The 23,932-nt window shown below is 40.8% G+C and overlaps 1 protein-coding gene across 1 annotated transcript; it reads right to left on the bottom strand.

Annotated features, from left to right (window-relative positions):
• Positions 1-1,411: 1,411 nt before the first annotated feature.
• SPICE1 (spindle and centriole associated protein 1) lies at positions 1,412-19,532 on the bottom strand. The gene is made up of 17 exons (XM_032191851.1): positions 19,431-19,532; positions 19,080-19,127; positions 17,869-18,015; positions 15,845-15,947; positions 15,001-15,122; positions 14,049-14,146; positions 13,576-13,712; positions 13,211-13,351; positions 12,195-12,460; positions 11,005-11,136; positions 10,246-10,393; positions 8,459-8,683; positions 6,248-6,642; positions 4,848-5,019; positions 3,416-3,515; positions 3,038-3,125; positions 1,412-2,218 (listed from the first exon to the last, which is right to left on the bottom strand). Exons 1-17 carry the CDS (start codon positions 19,530-19,532, stop codon positions 2,165-2,167), a joined length of 2,478 nt encoding a protein of 825 aa, XP_032047742.1. The 3' UTR covers positions 1,412-2,164.
• Between the last annotated feature and the right edge of the window lie 4,400 nt (positions 19,533-23,932).

Here is a 23,932-nt window from a genome sequence, read left to right as displayed (position 1 = left end):
TTGTGTTTACTGCGGTCTGTGGCCAAATGTCCTTCTGCTGACATGTAAGACAAAAAAAGGAGGAACGTGAAACACCTGGAAGAAAGGAAGCGAGGCAGGTAAAACGTTTACCATGCAGACTCTTAAAATCATTAGCAATAAAAGCACTGCACTGAGCTCTGGGTCTGGATGACACCAGCCTTTCTACGATTTAACACAATCAAAAAACAAAGATGAAGGCCTAAAACATTCTCCTGTGTTATATTGTCTAGAACAGGCAAAAAAAAAAAAAATCATTAAGAGTTTCTTATCAGTGGTGTAGTATGATACAGACTTCCAGCATATGCACTTCCACTACAGCTTGAGCCAGCTGGCTGTGCTAGGAGGCAGGGGCGACTAGTTGGAGGGCACCACTTTGCTACCACAGCCACGCAGCTTTTGGGACCCGGGCGGTAGTTCTGCACGGTCCTTCTGCTTCAGATGGCCACGGGCTCTGCACCACCAATGCCATTTTATGCAGCAACAGGTCACTAGTCCTGACTGAGAAGCAGGACCCCCGTGGTCCTCCTGAACCTGAGTTCTACTGATTCCAAGGAGATTCAGATCTTACTCTCAGCAATCAAAAGGAAAGCCAGCAGTACTTCTCTCAGTAAGCACTTACAAGGCTGGAATACAACTAAGATGACTCAACTTCAAAACAATTTGATAAAGGAAGCTTCCAATTCAAGGAAACCAGATGATGGCTCAAAAGGTTGATTCCAATTCTTTTATTCCAAAACAAAATCTCAGCCTACTTGAATCAGGAAGAGAAAAATTCAATCTCTGCCCTGATTACAAAGCATGTGTGGCAGCTGATAACTAACTGATAGCTTAGAGGAAGTCAGCAACAACAGCATTAATGTGCAGGCACCACGGTTATGCAGTCCCTTCCAACCTTGGCACCAAACATCTCATGCAGAGGCAGTTATTTCCTCCAAACAGTTTTAACTGTTGCCTCACAAAATTATTATGGGCCTCCTTCAATTCCCAAAGTTAGTACTTGAATAATAAATTGCAGAGATTTCAATGAATATTTGAATAGGTGTTCTTTTGAATCCCACATTTTTTAAATTTAGAAAGCGTGTTTAAAAGCAACTGCTCCCTTCTTAGTAGAAAATAAAATAAATTCTTCATTCTCTTAAAGCTGAACTGATTGAAAGGATAGGGACTGGCCCCTTTTTATGCCACACTTCACTAATGTCTTTAGGGATACTAGACCAGGTCAATTAAAAAAAATAAAGAGATGAAAACAACTTTACTTAGAAAAAAAATGTAAGTCTGGATTTTATTTCTTAAAAAAAAAAATCAATTGTAAAGTTTTTTGCTCAGGTTTACTATAATGTAAGGAATGAATGTATTTTATTGTCAATCATTAATACTAAAATGACAGCTATTTTTAAAATGTCAAATAAAATCAATGTGCAAACATGGTCATTAGAGTATTATACACACACATGCTAAAAGAGCTTAATATAATTTACATCATTTTTCTATTGTATCAAAGATCACATTTAGTATATACCAGAGATTCTGATTTCAACTTCCAATAGCCACTTTACGTTTACTATAAAAATAAAATATTTAAAAAGTGATCAAGTCCAGAAGCAATCCTTGATATATTAACTGCACAGAAAATACAAATCTGGGGAGCAACTGTAAACATGGAAGGAAAAAATTAATTTATTTCTGAAGCAAATTCTCATCCAACAGGAACAGACTGGCTTCCTAATCTCCAGGTTGCTTTTGAATATATGTGCATTCCCTCATCTCTGTTTTTCTTGAATTTTTTCAATCCCAAGTCATGTGCAAATACATGCTCCAGAAATGTTACGTTCCACACACATTTTCTAGATCCTTCTTTCTTCAGTGTGTGTAATACAGGTATCAGATCAGTGTGCAGCCCGTTTGTGTTGCTACAGCAGCTTCAGTGAAAAGGGGTGATGCAGTGCATCCAGTCTGGAAACTCATTCCCAGGAATTCCTTCTTGTATTCATGCCACACGGAGTATTATCCCATATTGACCTTTTTATACTGACATGAAAGCACTCCAGAGTTAAACTGCACATGTGGAGAGGGCAACCACAGTGACCTAAATTGCTGTTCATAAGAAAATTAAAATAAAAAAAGGACTTGAGCGCAGCTTCCTTTACATAATATGCATTGACAATGCGAACCAACCTTCTTCTTTTTGTTTTTCTGCCTGCAAAAGAGGAAACAAGTTGAAAGTCATACATCATAAGCTTCCCACAGACTTGCTAGTCAGCGCTTGCTGGCGTAGGATTATCCACTTCCCTGATATGAAGCAATCGCCTGCCACAGGGACCACAGAGGTAATCACGCTGTCAACTTTAGACACCTAGCTGAAGTCACATCTACATGAAGCATTCTGAATTTCCCCTGTGGGGATGTTTACTTCCCTATCAGGGCAGGAAGTCTTGGACTCCCAGGTTAGGTTATTTTGGATATCTGGAAAGACAGCATTAGTATCTTCTCACAGTTGCTACAAACAGATCTACGAATGGTTTACCGGACTACACTACTGTCTGGAACCCAATGTGAAACATCTCTGTAATCTATTTTTTTTTTGCATATTAGGAATCAGTAATCAAGATCAGTGATTGTTCTTTATTTTCAGATTTATTTAGTTTTCAGCACTTGTGCAGTTGCTAGGCGAAAGCTTGCTTCCCTCTTACACATCACTCCACATCATAAAGGCTACTTGAGATTTTCTGGAGCCACCAGTGAAAGCCTGAAAGAGGTTCCCTGTTCTAAACACAAATAGAAATAGATGACACAGCAAAAAGAGCAGTTACAGGAATACTCGCTTATAAACACCAGCAAACAATCAACATGACTAGTGCTCAGTTTGTCCGGAATCTAAACTGACATGAGTCAATTACCTTTCACCTCAGTAGATTTACGGTAGGACTGAGCTCCCTACTCCCTTCTTTATCTATCTTGCATTCTCTTTATATGACACAGCAATCAAACTTACTCATTGAAGGTTTTGCAGTCTTACCTTTGGCCTTTGACTGACAGGAGTTAGTTTCACACTTTCTGACATGGCACTCAGGGGTGAACAAGGTTTGCTAGAGTCCCCTACAGACCTGTAAACATCCAAAATGCCATTAAAAAAAGGAAGTAGTCAATGAAATCACATCTTATATCTCACGTGATCAGTTTTATGTCACACTGGAGGTATTTTAAATACAAACAATGACATTTGAAGAAGCTATTGGATGTTTGTCCTATTTTCAAAGAGCAGAGTTTGATGTAATCTGGGAAAGTTCATGGAACAAGAGAAAGACGTGGTGATTTTTCCATCATGTTACAGTTCTGCTGGGCACATGATCAAGACACTACCAAAAAGAACAAATAGTAAAGGCTCAACGTTTACCTTCTGACACTGGTCACACTGGCAGGGGAAACACTCTCTTTGGAGCTGTCCGCAGAAGCTGCCACAGGAATAGACACTTCAATTGTCCTCCTTGTATTTTCTATGAAATAAAGAATAGCTTGATTTTGATGAGAACACAGCAGCATTTCACAATATTCATTTCATTTTCACTTTTTTTTTTTTTTTGAGGACTACCACGTAAGTCTTCACAATTGCATAGAATACATAAACATATATTCGTATGGACATAAAACTTCAGGTTGAAGGTCCATTCAACCCAATATCCATCCTCTTCTAATGACAGATATTGAAAGCAGTTATTCAGAGCAGCTATGGACAATGTGCAAGGAAACAGAATGGCCCTTCCTGGATAAACATTTCTTTTTTTTTTTTTTTTTTTTTAAGTAATTGGAGGCTCAAAAACTTGAGATTTCTCTACTTCTTTTCCTTTAGATTTTACTTTTCACACTGCATTTATCTTACAACAGCTGTAGAAGTGCAAAAAGTGTTAAGATCCCACTCCGTGAGTCACTGCGTATGCACCTGCATGCATGTGCACACATGCGGTCTCTCCTCCTCCTCCTTCCTCTCCCCACTCAAGTACTTCCCTTTATATATCCTCTGTGGTTTATGAAGGGGGGAAAAGGGTGGGTGTCCTAGATAGAGCATGTGTGTACATGCTCACACAGTTCTGCTTGAAATTGCAGTAACTCCACGAAAAAAAAAATAAAATTAAGAAGGCCTCCTCTGCTGGAAAGTATTTTTGTTTATAGTTACAAATGGCAGCTAATCTACAGATCTTGAGTTGGCAAGAATATCCCCTTCACTCATTTATCTTTTCAGATAAATGGAAGCTTCAGTTATTTCTTTCTGTTAGCACTGGCAGTAACTCAGCAAGGTAGCCTGAGGGACAGAGCACCCACAAGACCTAAAACTTCAAAAACGTGGTTGAGATACATCAAGCTTCTAAAAATGTTATCTAGAAATACTTAAGTCTTTCCAAAAAGACTCTCCATCATAGAGGACTGATTAACATGCTGCAAGAAGAATGAAAATATCGGGAATTTCAGACATCAAGGATCTCCCTTGCCATCTGTTGGCAACAAAGCCTAGTTCTGCCCTTCAGTGACTGTGTAGCAGAACTGTTCTTCACACAAGGGCACAGCAAAGAACAAATTTACCATGAAACACGATATTTGCGGCAAAGTAACTAATTACTAAGAAACAAATTTTAGGGGAATTTTAGCTGATAGATTTTTTTTTAGCTCTCTGAAGTCTTCCACCTCTAAAACCAAGGAGTGTTTGCACCACACAGGCATTAACAGAAAGTGTACTGCTGACCACAACTACAATCAGTTCAGGACAGGTCACCCACAAAAGGGGAAAAACACCACCTTGCCAGTTTTTGTTTCTCCCAAACTTGGGTACTTACCAGTATAATTTAGGGACGGGGGCAGAACTGAAGATATCATTGGAGAGACCAGATCGGCAGCAGCTACTTTCTGCTGATCTATTAGCTGCAACAGTTTATCACGTGCTTCTGTACTTTGACGATTCAGCTCTGCTATTCTTTCTTCCAAGCTCTTCGTTGCCACAAGAGGAGTCTACTTAGATAATTGGATAATTATACTTCCAATTAAAAAACTTAAATTTGCACCTTGAGGGAGAGCATGCAGTGTATATCAAGTACTTCTATACATTTAATTTTCAAGTGAAAAAACAATTAAGTTTACTTATATAGCGCCTCCTGTGAGAGATCTGATTTGGTCCCTTTCACTGTCCTCTATCTAGGTTCTTAATTGACTAAACACTATGTTTTAAAAGGATCTTCCAATAAATAGGAAAAATAGCTCATCTGCATCATTTCAAACAGTACCAGCACCAGCACCCCTTAACCCTCTAGCAATTCACAGATCATTTAAGAAGTTTGCATCATCTTGTACAACTAAATGACTTAATGTTATACATATTACAACAAGGATGGTAAGCACATTCTCAGCCTACATTTACATGAAGGAATTTAAAATCTTTAGTATGTTTAATTGAACGGTAATTTAGCCACTGTGATGGAACAGAAGGAAAGATAGCAGCGAGGGGAGGGATTAGACATTTCTGTGATGTTAACTTCACTTGCTGGAGTGCCACTGAATAGCTGTTTAGTTGCAGATTAAAGATTTTCTATGTGAATTGAAGCCTTGAAGTTCTCTCTTTCTCAAAGATTTGGGGATTTTCACCACGCAGTAAAATTGCCAAGACAGATCCAACTAGTACGCACCCTAGTATCAAGTATTTGCAAGAGATGTACCCAAACTCACTCAAATTCCATGGGTTTCCAGGTGACAGTAGCAGAAGAGACACCATGGCATGGATTTAAATACATATTTTTACAAACTTGACAAGAACCTGTGGGTTGGTGCAGTGTTTTCACTATTAATGTATTTAACGCTTGGACTTGATGATCTCAGAGGTCTTTTGCAACTGAAATGATTCTCTGATTATCCTCTGTTATTTCACTGATAGTATTATCCAAGCTACAAGAGAGATACTTACTGCAATCACCTCTCTCTTTGCAGCACAACCATACTCAAAGCATATAAACATGCTGCACTCATGGGGCTTTTCAGCACTTGTATACAACATAGGCCCCATATGAGGAACTATTGTTGACCTCCTAAGGGAATGGTAAAATCAAAGTCCATGTGAATGAAAAGAATATCTGTTTTGCTACTCTTTTCCTTAAAAAAACTGACAGGTAAGAAACAGTCTAGAAGCATAAGTTATAGGAAAGGAGACCAGCAAAAAAGGGAATCCATCCTTCTGTTAAATTCTCACCTGTCCTTGTGAAGAGTCTGAACTAGGATTTGTAGTTTGCATCGAGTCTGGCTGATGTAGGCAGGCACTTTTGTCTTCTGAGAAGCTTCTCAGTTTGCTCAGCTGAGTTTTAATTAGTGAGTTCTGCTGTGTAAGCTCAGCTATCTGTCCCAACAGATCACTACTTTGAGAGAACTCTTCAATTGCACTGTTTTTTCTGGCATCAGCTGGGCAGGGCAGACTGATTTTCTCTTGGGAACTCTCCAAGTCTTTGTCTGCAGTAGGAATTGGTTGCCTTTGAGTGATAAGATTGGTTTCCTCAGTTGTGCTCTGTGTTCTCAGGGAGGAGGGTGAGCTCTTTTCTTTGCCTGGTTCTCTCGCAGTGTTTTCAGTAAACTGAGAAATTGTTGTAAATACTACAAACAAGAAATAAAGGAAGAGTAATGAAAGAGACATGATTTTTTTTTTTAAAAAAAGGAAAATGAATAGTAACTTTATTGCATCAGGCTAGTAATAACCAAGCAGGAATTTGAATTGTAATATCTAGCCTAAATGGCATATGTCACTGATCAAAATCACTCTATGCAATATCCTGCTGCAAGGACTCAACAACATTATTTCCTGCTGCAAATAGTCTTACGTTGTACATGAGCTTGAGAGAAAAGTCAGGGAGAAGAGAAATGTTTTGAATGTCTTAGCTGATTTATCAACCACTGCTTCTGCGTAAGTCCTCCATCTTCCAAAAACCAATTACCTTATCTAATAAACTGTAAGTATGTATTTTCTTCTGCTGTTTATATTGGATTGGTAACGTAACAAAGCTTTTGGAATGGTGCAATACAACACTTCTGGAATAATAATTTACCTATTCCTTAAGAAGTTGAAGCACTGTGGCCAACAGAAATAGTTGAATATTCTTGTGGTCACTGTTAGCAAACCGGTAACACACCACACACATGACCAAATATGTTCCAGCGCTGTCACCCGCAAAGTCCAACTTGGATTTTGTGATCAAAACCAGGGGTTCCCTGTTTTACATACCAAATAGCCATTCTTTCCCAAACATCAGCTTTTGCCACTGGAGCAGAGCACGACATTCAAAAATTTAAACCTATATCCACTGTTTTATGAACCATTTTTAATAAAAAAAAATACTCAAAAAGTATTTGTTGAGCCATTTAGCATTCTTCACAGTCTCAAAAGAATAACAATGCATTTCTCACATACTTAACGATAGCAAAGTCTACGAGTATGGTTTCACGTTCCTGTTTCAAATGGCAGACCATGTCTGACAGTTCTCGGTGGGACTGAAGTCAGATGATGCTCTTTGAAGAAAACTATCTTTAGTTCATTTCCTCCTTATTTATTATGTGTCTCTTCACAGCACTGCATATTACCAGAAGCTTAAACTAGATATAAATTTCCAATTGTTCTGGCAAGTTGTTAAAAATTAAAGGGATTTTTTGGTTATGTTTCCGACTAAAAAGGGTTACAAATCAATACAGATGACAGGGGTAGGACTAAAGGAGAGAAGGCATAAAGCCTCACTGCTGTGGCCTGTTTCCTGTCAGCAACCAAACCAGTCATTGACACAGTCATCTGTCCCTCAACAACACAGCTTTACAGGGGCCCATCATACTCAGCAACCTAAAAAACTCCCAAAGCCTACAAATCCTGACTGTGAGTTAATCTGTCACCATGTAATTTCACCACAAACTTCTTCAACCACTTCCTGTGTACTACTAAATGAAACCCATATGGAAACCTGCTCCCAGTTTTTTCAGAAAAAAATCTCTGCTGGGGAGATTAGCTCAAGGAGTACGCAGCCTACAGTCATCCCTGTTTGTCTGCAGCACTAAGGTCCCGGATTTCCAGTCTTCAGTGGTTCCACCATTACAGGTGACAGAGGCTGGATTACACCACCAGTGGAGGGAGAGCCCAGATGATGTGCTGTATGTCGTAGACAAAGAGCTACAGCAAACAGTGACAATCAAAGCCAGTACAAGTTAAAAATGCCCGTCTGGATTGTCACTGACAGAGGACTACAGATGGAGAACTGCAGGGGTCAGAAAGTCTAATGCACATCTGAGTGCAGAAGCAGGGTATTCCAACTACAGGACCAAGGGGCTTAGGCATTCAGATGTAAAAACTTTGATAGAAAAGACATTTCCAAAGGAAATACGAGCCCGAGAGACTGAAATAATAAAAGCCTACTTTGGCCAGAGATCTCACCATTCTGGAGGGGAGACGATTCCTGATTGCTCTTCTGACGAGGTGGTGACAACAGGACAGCTGGCTGGAAGATGTGAGCCGGCAAGCTTCTACCTGCTCCTACACCACTTGAGGCACTTGGCTTCTGAGGAAACTTGAAAGGCAGTTCTTCTTGTGGTAACTTCAGCATATTTTCCCTGTTGCCTTCATCGCTCCTGGGCTCAAAACAGCTCAGATCAGTTTTTTCTAAAGAAAAAAAACAAAGCCAGAGTAGAATAAAAAAAAAAAAAAATTAGTTTCAGAGCAAAAGCAGTATAGGAAAAAGTGCCAATGACAATTCTTATGTTCAGGTATCTAAAAAGACAGACTAGAATATGTTCCTCACATAATCCTAAATTCCTTCTGGTCCCCTGGTACAAAACTCTAAGACATAACAAAAATCTTTACTGGGCTTAGGAGAGCAAAATAAGCTATCATACACAGGCTCACAATTTCAGCATACTGGTAAGAGAGCTGTTTGCAGCCCATGCACAAGACACGTAGACACACAACTTGGAAGGTACAGATTACCAGGGAGGCAAAAAAAGAAAAGCATGGAGTCAAAGCTGTAGCCAGCTGTGAGAACAGAGTAGTTTTAATATGTCTGCATACGCTGCTCCCTTAATGCTATCTTTGAACTCACCCTTAACAATATTGCCCAGGATATTTGTTCCCAAAAGGAAAGTTACCAGAAAATCAGGGAGAACATTTGTGATTCCAAAATACAAGAGACAAGAAACACTCTGCAAAGGCAGAGAGACAAGCAAAAGAGGCTGTTTGCTTAAGATATTGTTCATGGTTCACATTACTGAGATGGAATTTAAAGCCTTCCACCCCTTATGTAATGATCCTGGCAAGAGGTGAGACAGATCTTCTTCCCCTGCTTCACCATGCAGAGCTGCCTTTCCAAAGCATCCTCCTCACATGCTGTTTGTCATGATATTTCCCCCTCCAACTCCTTCTTCAGCAACCCTCCCTCTCTCCAGAGATGTTCTAGTTAACTTACCCCTGGCTGCTTAACAGGTCTAACCAACTGCTGTTTCTGGTCAGCAGCGACCTCCAGTGTTTAACGGAGGAACCAATCTCATACTATTAGAGTGCCTCAGCAACAGACAGGCAGGGTCCTGCTTCAGCTGGACACTTCTCACTTTTTTTAAGTTAAATTTTATTTTATTAAGATCCTCAGGATTCATAGAATCATAGAAACATTAAGGTTGGAAAAGCCATCCAAGCTCATCTGGTCCAACCATCACCCTACCTCCAATATCACCCAAAATAACATGTCCCTAAGCACCAGGTCTAACCTTTCCTAAACACCCCCAGGATGGGGACTCCACCACTTTCCAGGACAACCAGTTCCAGGATTAATCTGATTTTGTAAGGCATCTTAACAGGGTAAGGAACAGAAGGACGCCTCCCATTTGTGAGGAAAGGCTGCTCTCCTTCTGCCTTCTTTTTCAGGAAAATAAAGACTTGTCACTTAAGAAGTTCAAGCCCATGATTTGTCTTTATGGATAGTTTCCAAGTCCAGATCCAGATACATGAATGCCAGTGGGATGGAATTCAGCCCATAACACTACTTAAAAAAAAAAGCCTGTAGCAAAGTGCTTCTGCTCACAGCAGAAACCCATGGCGTATGAATTTCCAGAAGTGACATGCAGGTTCACAAGAGGTGTTTATTCAAGTAGACATCTATTAAATACCAGATTTTCTACTGCAGAAATAAAGTAGCCACAATTCCAGTTTTCTCCACACATGCACACACATACCTTGGCCACTTGCTGGACTGTTGCTTGCAGTTCCAAAATGGTTTGGACTTTGTTCTCTTCTAGGTTCTACCATAGGGAGACTTTTAAATGCTTGAGTGAGAGAGGTTATCTGTTCATCTGTTACAATCATGTATTGCTGAAGTTTCTTCTAAGGATGGGAGAAAGAGAGAAATATTTTTTATTCTAGCAACATGAAAACAGGAATTAGAAAATTATACACCACAAGCAGCACCGAGAATAAATTTGGCCTCTTAATACCACTGCATGAATTTGTGAGATTCGACCGAGATATTATTCATGTCTCTATTCCTGCCTCAAAAAAAAATCTCATTTTTTCTTTTCTTTTATTTATCATCCCACTTCCTCTCCAAGGTTGTTTATTGTTTCATTGCCAAAGGTAACTAATAATAATAAAAAAAATCTACTTCCACCACAAGCTGAAGAAACGAAAATGTAGTATTACATCTATTCCACTTCGCTGCTCCACTAGTGGCAGGTGCTTAAACCATTAGATTGTACATATTAAAGCTCAGTTTTCAGTTTCACCATTCAGCTAGCATTTTGTCAAGCTTTAAACATAATTAAAAAAAATAAAATAAAATGCTGACTTTACAAACATCCCTTCCCCACACCCCATGACTGCTCTTCTCAGACTCCTCATTCAATTTTATCACTTTCTTTCCTGAACATATGGACAATGCATCTCAGGCCATATTTGTAGCAAAACTCAGTAGCACGTTGGGGAAAGGGGCTTGGTACCTGTATAGTAATGTTTTCTTCCCTCGCTAGAAGTATTTCTGCAGTCAAAGCATCAATCAGTTCTCGGTGCTCATTCAACATCTCCTCATGACGTTGCCTCATCAACTCTTTCTCACGCAGTTGTATTTCACTCTAAATAGGGAGAAAAAGTTTAAAACTTACTGTAGTTAATACAGATTCATATTTGGAAACAGGAATAGTTCAATATCACACCTCAGCCGAAGTCCATCCTCTGATGGTAGTAATTTTTCAATCTTGAATTGAGCATTCACTGTTTGCTTCCAACACAGGTCTTAAAGAAGAATCTTTCATATTCCTGTGCTACCCAATATTCGATTTATACGTTGTTATGCATCCATACAGGAAACAGTAAAACAAATCAGGTTTTTAAAGTACTTTTTCAATGGTTATACACTCTGAAAAGGAACCAAAAGAGGACAGTTCTATGTTCATTAGGAATCTATTGCCCTCACTATGAAATGAAAACTGGTATTTAGGCAACACATTTTTCTGCATCTGTTAAAAGTGCAAGAACTGTCATAATCTAGTTCACAATTTCACAAAGGCTCAATGAATCTGTGAGCCACTGCTGCATTTTGAATACCTCTGGATTAGAGATGAAATAAAAACTTTTTAAAACAGTATTTATTTCCCCACAGCTTACAGGTAGTTGTCTTTATGAAATTCCACTGAACTGCAGCTGTGCAATGCTATAGTAAGCACTTCAGGTCATTCTTGTTTAATGTGAAGTTGCTACTACGGATGGAAGAAGAAAGCTAAGGAGTTCCTCAAAGAAAACTGAAGATTTGGGTACTCTTTTTCTAGTGACAATAGCATCACCTTTGAGAGGCCAAGAAGAAAATGAACTTCTAAACAAGGCTGTAGTTAATACGCTGCTACAGCTCTGAACATATGTAAAAAATAAGTTTCAAAGTAATTTGATTAATACCTTCTGCAAATAGTTACTTGGAGACTTTCATTGCAGTCAGTTCCTCCCTTTTCATTAGGGATATCTGTTTCTAACAAATTAAGTTTTACCTCCTAATTGCATGCAATCCAAATAATAAGTAATGATAATTAGACTTCAAAGTAAATTGGTTGGGAGCCAGGAAGGACCAAAGTTGACGCCTCTGATTAAAGTTTATATCCTTTTTCTTTTATTCTACAGATGGAATTCAAAGTCTTCTCACCTCTTTGAGGTAGCGCATCAATCGACAGAGAGCATTCACCAGGGACAAGGTAAATCCAGTGAGGCCTTCACTTCTCGGAGCTTTTTGAACCTCACGGCCTGTACATCGCTCATATTCCTCCAGTTCATGCTCCACTTCGTGTAACATACAGCTGAGAACATCTAGGCTGGATTTATTGTCCCTCTGAAGGTCAATGGGGATTGAATGAGCAAGAGAATCATCTCTCCTCTGTCTTGCTGAGCTCTGTACAGTTTGCTTTCTTTTCACTGGGGGGAGAAAAAAAAAAGTCATTGAAATTTCAATTTGTATAGAAAGCTTTGCAATAGGAATGAAATTATATTGCTTATTGAAATAAATCAAAGGAGAGGTCCATAAGAGAACATCCCCAGTCACTCTAGTCATTTTCAATAATCAAAACCCCCATTTTCTGTCACCGCATTAGTACCTCTCTGGTGTTGCTGTTTGGCGCTTTTATCTTAGAAACCTATTTATACTTTTCTTCTCAGTTAAAAGCACAGAAACAGTTTGCCAGCGACCAGCCAGTGAAAAATTTCAGCTGCTTTCAGGTCTCATATTTAATGAGTGACTCTTTTACAACTATCTTTTCATGTTACAGCTGTTTACGGGGATTGACAATGGGTATAAACTACATGTAGAGTATGTGGATTGAAATTCTTCATAAAGCTGTTCAGCATTGACTGAAAAGCTGTATTAGAAACAGAAAAGCACCACAGGAGGGAGAACTCTATAGCCAGCAAGGTGATGGGTTGTACCACGTATTGGTGGTTCCGTGCTTGCTATGGACTTTGCTTTGTCACCAGAACACACTACATAAGGGGCAGTGGAATGCCAGATGCTCAAAAACTTGGACGGATGAGGGCCCCTAATCAATCTTTGGAGTTCACCCTGCTGTGAGCAGGGAGCACAAACGAGACGACTTCTACAGATCCCTTTCAAGCTATGATACTGAGGACCTTATTCAAAGGAAGGTATGTAATTTTTAAAAAATACTAAACTTTTTGCTGAAATTTGCTTTTGTTTTCCTGAGTTTGGGTGCAGCACTTGTCTCACAGTGTAAGTTGAGTCTAGCGTCTCTTCTTCGTCTTCATTCTGAAGTCTTGAATGGATTCTCTTGACTACACTGGTAGCATTGAGGGCTGATTTAAATACAAAACAAAAAATACATGAAACTGGAGATACGTTCTTAATAGTACTGCATTACAAAGTTATTAGAAAATTAGAAAATTTGGCTTTTTAGGCCGGAAGATCATCTGAGCCAAATTAGCAAGTCTCTCTCAGCCCAACCCAGAACAGGAATTCAGGATGGAATCCTATAAACAGCTTAATAACCCTTGATAGTCTGCGATTTGGCAAATCCAACCTGAATGATCCAATGATGGAGAAAAAGTTGTTGGAGTTAAAGGTACTTCTTGTGATAAGGTAGTTCTTCTCATACCCCTTTCAGCCCACAACCGAGAATTCACCAATGAATTTTCTTCTCTCAGTATCTGAAGCAGCCTATGTTCAAAACAAGCATAATAATGAACTGTGATATGATAACAGCATGATTCTAGATTATCTTTGCAATCTAGAGAAAGCTTTTTAGAATACCTGTAACTACTCAGGTGAGTTCCCTACTCACATTCATTCCCAGGTTTAAGATTAAAACAAAGGCTTTCCCTAGAATTCTGAGGTCAGAAAAGGAGCAGGGAGGGAAACAAACAAGCAAACAACAACAACAACAACAACAACAAAGACTACACACAACTAACTTAACTATTTCCATACAACATCCTTTGAACTCCTATTTCCAGTATCAAAGAAGTAGAAGCTTGAACAGATATTTGCACTGACCTGTCAGCATTGACGCTGGATTTGAAATTCAGAGATTCATGCTGTCCATCTTCCGATGGACAGATTGATAATGCTTCTTCTTGCACTTCATTAAGAGCCTTTTTAGGAGACAAAGAAAACAAAAGGAACCTCAGAGAAATATCAAGTTGTCTTTAAGAAGAAGTTATACATCAATTAGAATTGCTTCAAGAAAAAAAGCTACCTCTCTCCCCCTAATTTGTTTAAATCCACACCTCCAAAACAAAATTATAAATCAACAACAGAATAAAGATCTCCACAGATCTTCAGCAGTGAGCTACTTTTCAGAGGTGTCATATGACACTTCTCAAACCAAAGTGAGCATTCCTGGTATAATTCATGCTATGAGAAGAAAATGTAATGCTGACACAATCTAAATAAAAATTTAAATGAATTTATATGAACATTAAAGTTGTTACACAAATCTAAATAATTGTACAATAATGTACAGTATTAAAAAAACTTGTAGTACTAATAAAGGTTGTGGAGTTAAGTGAGCATGATCTGTGCATGATCTGAAATAAACTGGAGCCCATGTCCCCATGTATGCAGACAGTTGAAAAAACAGGTATATTTCAATAGGTAGCAATTGGTTCTAATTAACATAAAGAGTTGTGTTTTTTTTTTTTAGTTTATAATCAGTTTGTTCTCTATCTGATAATTAAAAGGGAAAGCATACTAATGTGAGACATAAGAAATTAGTGTTTCTCTTACTTAAAGGTTGGAAAAAAAAGAAACTAAACTAAAATCATGATCGCCAGTGTCTTGCAAAACAAATTCATGTCAATTTAATACAGTTTTCTCTGTGTATTATCAAGATGCTACACCATACACAGAAGAAAGGTTTAGGTCTGCTTGGAAACACTGCCTTTGAATATTCTTATTTTGTGCAACCCAGAAACGTGGGACACGTGTGGAACTGAATATACATTACCTGGGAATCCATGACAGATTCACTAAGGATAGAAAGCTCAGTGGGAGGATCGTGTTTTTGTATGATGGGTCCTTGAGGTGATTCTACGTCACAGTTAGGAGCCACCGTTACATTAGGGAAACCTAAAGGAATCATATAAAATAAGGAAGAATGCAGAGGACTCAGTCTGTAGTACCTCACAGGACTTAGTACCAAAAAGCAAGTTCCTGTACATTGTATAAAGAGGAGTCACAGGGGTTTGTCATTTTGACTAACTGGCAAAGGCCAGTGAGTTATCTCAAGACATTCAGCTACAATGTATCAAGCTTCTGTCCTGTGTAAATAAACTTGTGCAGAAAAAGCACATAGGGTGAAACCATAATTATAAGCAAAAGAGAATGGCAGCCCAAACAGAAAAAATGAACTTAAGATTTCATATGCAAACAGCATAAGGACTCATAAACCGGGGTAAGAAATGGAAAAGCAACGTTCACAAGATGCTGATACAACTCCAGCAATATCCAAGAACAAGCAGGCAATCCACGTAGCAACAAGAATCCGAACTACTCTAGGTGCACAAACTGCCACTCTGTGTACGTTGGTAACTTGCTGCAGAAATGGTCAGCATCAGATGCTTCAGAGGAAGTCACCAGAAATTCCACAACAGACTGGTACAGCGGATTAACCAGCCACGGCTCTCTCTTCCCTGCCACATGGTTATCCTCATCTGTGTTTCGTCCAACACAAACAGAATCCATTGTGTTACATCAGATGAAAACACTTAAAAAGAATACTTTGTATAATAAGACTATTTATGAAAAGCGATAAGATAAACGTACTCTCACATAGAAATAAGATGGTCTACCTGTTCGTGTGCGAGGAGCATCCCCAAACAAGTGTTTTGCCACAGCCATGACCTCATCAGATCGTTCCAATACATCTTGCAAATGGTACTGATCAGAGAGAATCTGAAAGTAGAGCATATAAGGAAATATTTCATACGGTGCAGACTGATTTCTCCTTTGTTGTTCAGGTACAGTTAGCAAAAGGATAGCCAAGAAGGCAATCTTTACAAAGTTGGCACTGTACAGTGAGATCCCAATTGAGACAAATCAGAAGACTTCATCCTGAGTGACTAGAATTCATCTTGTTTTTCTGAAATGTGAAGTAGTTATCACTTCTGGGGTCCCCATCAACACTGTCTCATCTGATAGACACCCAAAAAATGAACCATTTGAATAGGTACAAACCAATTCAGGCAGACTTGTTTCATTCATCCTTGATTATTGAAAATCCTGCCTTAAAATCAAAATCCTGCCACAAGCCTTCATAAAAGCTTCAATGGACACACATACAGTTGACTGCACCTAGCAAAACAAAATGATTCAGCCATCTTCACACATTTTTGACAAGATACAGCTTCAGTCTCTCTCCCCCCCAGTATTTGAAGTTCATGACTGGAACCATGTCAACTGGAACCATGACGGCCACCCCTGCACCCATCCCACTACCAAACTCTTGCCACATAAACCTAACACAATATGCAAGTGATCTCCACTTTATCATAGTTATTCAATTTTAGCTAAAAAAAGTACTTTAGAAGATCCCACAGAAAGACAGGCTTACTTATGCCCTCGTACACTATGCCTCTTTTGTCAGATTTAATTTCTGCTCTCCTGGAAATCCTAAGACCAGCATGCAGCAGTTTCAGAGCACTACATGCTATTGTCTTCACAGAGTTTCTTTCAATGCCCATCGATAAGTTTACTAATGCTTTATACTCAGCCTCATTTAACAAAAAAATCCAGTGATATTTCACCTGTTTTTTTCCCCTCATTTCGCAGTTCCCCCACACAGCTCGCTTCCATGTCTGTCTAGATTTTTCAGCCTGAATTACACTGCAATAGATCACTTTGCCTCATAACCAATTTAGCAAATCAGAGAGTATTCATGTCTCTTAATCATCTCGTATATTCACTTCTCCAAATCACCATTCAGTTTTTATCCTTGATACTAACTTCCCATTTAGCCATCTGATGTCAAATTGATGCAGGTTTTTAGACAATGCTATGCCAGATCTACATAGGAAAAAAATATGGTAATGCTTACTTATTCCAAAACATGATATCCTTTGCCTAAAGCAATTAAAACTAAGTTGATGCGCTTACTCACACAAAAGTTATCGTGATAACTTTGTTTTCATGCTCCCCTACTAGATCAGAATCAGCAGGTTCCTACGTTTCACTTACCTGCTGAACATGTTATAAGAATTTATTTAGAGCATTGTTCCCAAGGTAAATTAGCTCACCTTTGTTTGTGATCAGCAGAAAACAAAGTGATATTAGCTTCTAACCGCTTTAGGCCCATTTACACACCCTCAACATACTCACTGAGTGCTGCATCTTCTCCCATGAATTTCATTTAAATTGACCTATGAATTTCATTTAAGAATTCATCTTCCTTCCCGTTTCAGATTGTTACTAAAGATAATTAAACAGGACTAATCCTAACCATCCCCTCTATGTTAATCCATTCACCACCTACCATTCAGTGTAACGGACTAACAGTATTTTAGAAATAGACTGTTATAGGGCCATCCGTGTAGGGCCAACATTAAAATTTAGATGTTCAGATTCAAAGACGCCTGAAGTATTACAAATGGCATAGCCAGGCAACAAGGATGAAATGCTCAACTGCACAGATGAGTTAAGATACTATACAGCAGTTAAAACGTTATGCAGCCTATTCCTATCACTGCAAGTAGAGGATGTACACACAGACGAAGTCCAACTATCCAAAAAGAGGAACAAATTCTTACCTATGTGCAAGAGCAGTTTTCCCACTACAAATCATCTGCAACAGGCTGAAAAGCGCAGATTTAGCTCTTACCTCACGCATCAGAGCCAATTTCCTCTTCTCCAAAGAATCGGGGTCCAGTTGCTTTTGTTTCTTACATTTTCTTTTCAGAGCCTTCTCTTGCAGTTCTAGATGGACCAGTGCTTTGTTTTTTGATTTGTGTATTTCATGGCGACGCAGCTACATAAACATGAAAGAAACCCAATTAAAAAAATCAAGGTACAACCTAAAAACAATGATAACAATCCCTTTTCCTTGATTTTATCCTTCATGCACTGGATGTTTACTTTCCTTTCATGGTAGTGCCAATGATAGCACACAAACATCCACAAATGTCAGATCCCATCAGTACTAGCTACTTTTAATGCAATTGCAAAGGTGAATGATGGGAGACTCATTTTCCATCTGCTGACTCGGCAGGAGTATTTTCAACTGTAAATGGAGGCAAAAAACATAAACACTCCCTCCAATAATAAGTGTAAAAAGAGATATATTTTCCTGACTTAACACTAGCATCAGTTACCTGCAAAATTCTTGCTCTTCTTCTAACAATGATACATACGTATTCAGTTTAAATACAAATTAAAGAAATCAAATGTGTCAAGTGCTTGCAAAAGTGTCCAAATAACATCAAGATAACCATGTCTACCTCCACTGTTGTATCTATTCATCCTGACTAGGACGGATAGTCAAAATTTAAAAATCAACAACAGCTCTTCTTGTCTATTCCATCCTGGTGATCAGTGCTACCAATGAAAAAGAAATGGAATTAATGTATTTTGTAATGAACAAGTCATTCAATGTAAAGAAGCGCTGTAAAATTGTTTAAATGAAGATTGAACACCCTCAGAATTACAGAAAATTCCAAAATAGAGCACATTTTTTTGGTCTGTTGGGCAGAGATGAGGCTTAATGTCAAACTACTCCACAGAGTGTTTTTTTTTTTTTTTTATCTATAATGGGATACACTACGTTGAAATAAAAACATAGTTACTGCTTCCCAATGGAAACAGAGAACTGAGAAGATCCTGGCTGCCAGAGAAATATCTATGGATGCCTGACATATTATAAACAAACAAACAAACAAACAAAAAATAGTAAAAGAACTGTATGTTCAGAGGCTTAAAAAGGGAGATTAATTGCAGTCAGAAAGCTATCCCAGTATGTATAGCATACATTTATGCTAGATAATCAGATAAATCTCGTGGTTATAGGAAAGGAGTGGTGACAAATGTGATACTTACGATGTCCTCAGGCGTGGCACGGTGGACTGTCAGGTCATGGACAGTACTCTGCAGAAAGGCACATGAAAACACATCAAAAACAAGAACAGCGAGGGAACTGGATTTGTTATGTATATTATTGGATTGATTATTTATATTTATTATTTATTTTTTGTTAAGTTTGAGTAAAAAGCAACGAGACAGAACATATGTAGCATAAAATCACACAGCGGTACACCTGTAGAACATCGAAAGCATCCCACATTTAGGGAGGGTATCGGTGAGGAAAAAGGATATCCCTATGGAGGCTGGGAGCGCTCTTCAGCCTCAGGAGGGAGAGGAGGGAGAGGAGGGCGAGGGGGCAGCACTCACGTCCCAGTCCCGCCTGGCCGCCGCCTTCCTCGGCCCCTTCCTGGCGGCAGCGGCGGGGCCGCGGGGCCGGGCCCGCGCCCCCCTCAGCAGCACCCGCGACATGGCCGCCGCCGCCTCGCGCGCAGCCGTTGCCACGGGACCGTTGGCCCCGCCTGAGGAGGGAGGGAGGTGGCGGTTGGGCTCCGCCTCAGGGCCCGCCCGGTAGGTAGCGAAGGGCAGGACAAATGCTGCTGAGGGGAACTTAAAAGGATGTCGCACACGCTGTTAAATCCAGATAAAGGGGGGCCCTCGGTTGGTTGAGCAAAGCGACCTCCTACAGGCTCGCCCCACAAGTGCGCCGCTGATCCTCCGCTTCCCTGGGTCACATGTGTAGAGCTGCGAACTACTCTGAAAGGTTAAAGCTGATACTTTCTAATAATACAATGTGAGCTTAATGTTTTGCCTGTTGGAGGTGAAAAGTGAAGCTGTAGGGTTTATCAGCTCTGCATTCAAAAATCATGCCCTGAAGAGGAAAATTCCCCTTCACCCACATCTGATGCTTAGGAAATGATGATTTGTGATTTATTTTCCTGCTGTCTGTGAGGTGATGATATTTAGAAATGATGATTTCCCAGTGGTTCATATCAATCTAACTCCGGCTTAACCAACATCAGTGCAAAGAGGCAGGTGGTAATGGTCAATGTGCTGAGGGAAGGAATTGCTTTGCATAAGATACCAGAAGAAAAAGAAGATGGAAATTATGAAGGTAGAAAAAAAAAAAAAAAAGTGACAGGAAGATACTAGCAGCAACTGCCTTTGCTGAAGAGTTGAAAAATGTGCCTGAGTCATTTTGTTTTTTATGCTGTAAGTTGCGCCTGAAATTCCATTTCCTATCGGCACTAAACATAGATACCATACGCAACCTGAAGCTGAACATCAGACCAGCCTGTGGTAAAAAAAAATAAAAAAAAATAATAAATCCCTGATCCTAGGCATATGTGTAAGGTAATGTACTGGGTTCATTAGTTTCTGTTTATTTTAAAATGTGGAACCACAAGCATAAATTAAGGACACATCTGGAATTCTGTCCCAGCATGGCTTAAAACTGTCTTGAAGAGCAAGGCCTGTTGGAAAGAGAAGAAAGCAATCGTGGCACAATTAGATCAATATATCATCTACTTTGAAATCTCATAAACCTCTCTGCTACTATTAATTACCATCAAATATAAATGTTAAGTACGTCATATAAGCTAATACACTACAAGCCAGAGACACTTGTTATTCAGCCAGCTCTAGTCTCAAACACTTCAGCCACATATCAGAAAATGGGGAGCAGGTTACTGGGCTTCTATCAGTTGTCTTAAAGCCTGTCTACCCTTCAGTGCTTGTGCTTCACACTACATTTACAGCAGCTTCTGAAAATGATCCATTATCTCTGCAGAAGCCAGCTGAACATCTACAGCATCTATTTACTCACAGTGGAGCTTATGTAACGTAGAGACTGCATACCCAAACGGCAGACATTTAAAACCCTCATTTTCCAAAATAAGTTTCCAAACAATGCGGTTGGTTATGTTTATACTCTTTCTCTTTTATATTCCATATTAGTATGATTCAGGGAATTCCTTTGTAATTGAGATCTTTCTCCCGTCCTGGATATTTTTGCAGCACTGGTTACCAGGAGAAATATCACTCCCTTAGAGTGTTTTTTCCAGCAGCAATGTGACTTCCTACATTTGTTCTATGGCAAAAAAAAAAAAAAAAAAAAGGCACTCTTGTGAGCCTCCTTTCCCCAAGACGCTCACAACCCTGGGCTTTGCTCATCCTGGGAACAAGGATGTCCGTGTGAGGAGATGTGTGCCCCAACACATGCAGAGGAAAGGGCCCTGAGAACATCCCCCCTCCTGCAGGTCTGGCGCCCCGGGCTCGGCGCCAGCGCAGAGATAGCACAGCCAAGGGCTGCCCCCCTTTGCTCCAGTGACCTTGGAGGGCACAGTGCAGAGAGGCCTCTGTGAGGGCTGACCTCCCTCATCCCACGAGAGTTGCTTTTAAGCTGGAGCTCAGGTGCTGAGCCCTGCCTGTGCTACAGCTGCAGTTGTGTGACAGCCACGACCTGAGACCTGCTCAGGGTTTGCCTGACAGTCTGGACTCTCTGTTGACCCCAGCTGCCATCTCCAGGCCTGCCCTGTCCATCTTGCTTGGGTACGGTGGGATGGGGCCCTGGGTGGTGAAGCCCCTGCCCTGCTGGCCATGTTATCATGCTCAGCTCCCTGTGCTTTAGGGAGCAGCCAGCCTTTGCTGTCCCCTGATGGCAGTGCTGTGGCACGCGTGAGAACACTTCCCCTGATCCAGACCCATGATCTCTCTGGATCAGCATCTTGTCTCTTACAGTGTCCCTGTTCTTTCTTCCAAAATACCCGCTGCCATTCAAGAACAAGATTTAGGTGGATGTGAGAAAGGGAAAACAGGCTGCTTGTCTTTACCAACAGGGCTGAGTGAGGAGTTATAAATCAGCCAACCTCCATTTGTTATCGGGAAAGATAATGAAACAAGCTGTTCAGCAGGCAGGGTGCAAGCAACTAAAAAACAATACAGTGATGAGAAACAGGCAGTGCTCATCTGTCCCGAACAAATCAAGTCAAAGTAAGCTAATTTATTTCCTTGCAGAGATAACTGACTTAGGAAGTGCTGAAAGAAACAGATGAAACATTCAGACTTCAGCAGGACTTTTGACATTACATTGAACGCCGTCCTCATAAAGGCAAATAGGGGTCAGATTGGGATTAACATGAAAGGAGTGTGTGATTGAACAGCAATTCCCAAAATGTAGCTGTGGCTCTTTTCTGGACAATAGGAAGGTATATTAAATTAAGAGATCTGATCTGTCTGCTAAGATTGATTATTTTAATTAGTGACTTGGATGATGGAGTTGACCTTTGACTTCAAACTTCTGTAAATAACACAAGTTGGGCAGTCTTGCAAGCACTTTGGAGGCAAGGATTTGAACAAAAGTACAACATTGATGAATCACAGAAAGAGCCTCAAAACAGTAAGAAGAAATTCAATAAAGACAAAAACAAAGCATTGCGTTTTGAACAGAAAACTTGAATCGTAAAATTCAAATTGAGGGGAAAATGTGTAGTTTTCTGTAGAATACCAAAATATATGTCTAGCCAGGGTGGCCACAGGGGGGTATGTGGGGCTGAAGGAGGCAGAGGGCGAGCAGGGAGCTGTGTGGTTTAGGAGCTTTGGCTTCTACAGAGTGCAGAGGGGAAGCCACAAGTCTCCCAGTGCCACCACTGCTCGAAGTCCCCCACCAAAGGTCATCCCATGTCCCAGTAAGAGGCAAGACAGAGCTGCAAGAGCTCAGAGGTGACATTGCTCAGGTCTTCTGGTCTGCGCTGCGTGAAACTCCAGGCTGGAAGGCACTCCTGGTGGTGGAGTGCCCATCTTCCAGGGGATCTCATGTGGGGGGCTTGCCCTCAGTGCTGCTTCTTGGGGCTCTGCCAGCAGACAGAGGGACTTGCATGTGGTCTGCTTCACTAACACAGGTCACTGACAATTGTTTTGTTTGTTTGCTCTTGGCAGAGATCGCACAAAAGCCCAGGGACCAAAATGGCAGCATAACGTAAGCTGAGTTGTTTTGCTGAGCCTTACAACTTTTCCTCCAAAGAAGAGCAACCCCCGGGAAATCTCTCAGCCTTGAAAACAAACCCCACAGCTTGGAAAACCGCTTTGGCCAGAGATAACATGGAGAACAAAGGCTGGCTTTATAAAACCGTGGCCTCTACGAGTTTGCCTTCAGTCTGAAAAGCCTTTCAGGTCGCTTCGGTGATGCTCTACCCTCTCTGAGTTAAAAGTGCATCCCTGCGCCATGGGATCTGACACATTTCCCAGGCATGTTTCCAACAAAAGAGCATAGGAGGGGAGAGCAGAGACAGACCTCTGGCCCTTTGGCAGCCTGACAGTATCGCTGTCATCTTGCTGAAAAGCTTGAGAGCATCACACTGACTTTTGTAGCAGCTTCACGAGCACCTCAAAAAGCGTAAGAAGCGTGGACCGACGCTGTGCTGCAGCCTTTCACACCTCTGGACTGAGCTCAAAACCGTCGGCATTTATCCCCCAGCTCTCAGCAGCCCCAACCAGCTGCTTGGCATGGCCCCTGTGTGAGATGCGAAGCCCCGCGGATGCCACAACCGTGCCCAAGTCCCCACACACCCGACGACGCCTGCATACCCCTCACCCCAAATCCCACACCCCGAAGGGGACAAGCTCCCTGACAACCGCCGGCTCACGATTTGGGGCCGGCCACACGGCGGAGACCCTCCTCCCTCCTCTCTCCCCCTCCTTCCCCATCCCCTCCCCTATCCCCTCCCCGCGGAGGGTCCTTTCCCAGCAAAGTTGCTCGGGGCGAGGGGGGTGGGGGGGTGCCCGGTGCTCGCTGCTTGCCCGCCTCCCCCCACCCCCGTGCGGCCGAGGAAATCCCAACCCCGGCTCCCGGGCGCCCGCCCCGCCGGGGAGAA

This window comes from Aythya fuligula, chromosome 1 (assembly GCF_009819795.1).
Source record: "Aythya fuligula isolate bAytFul2 chromosome 1, bAytFul2.pri, whole genome shotgun sequence".
Classification (NCBI taxonomy): domain Eukaryota; kingdom Metazoa; phylum Chordata; class Aves; order Anseriformes; family Anatidae; genus Aythya; species Aythya fuligula.
This window is presented reverse-complemented; position numbering and strand designations above follow the sequence as displayed.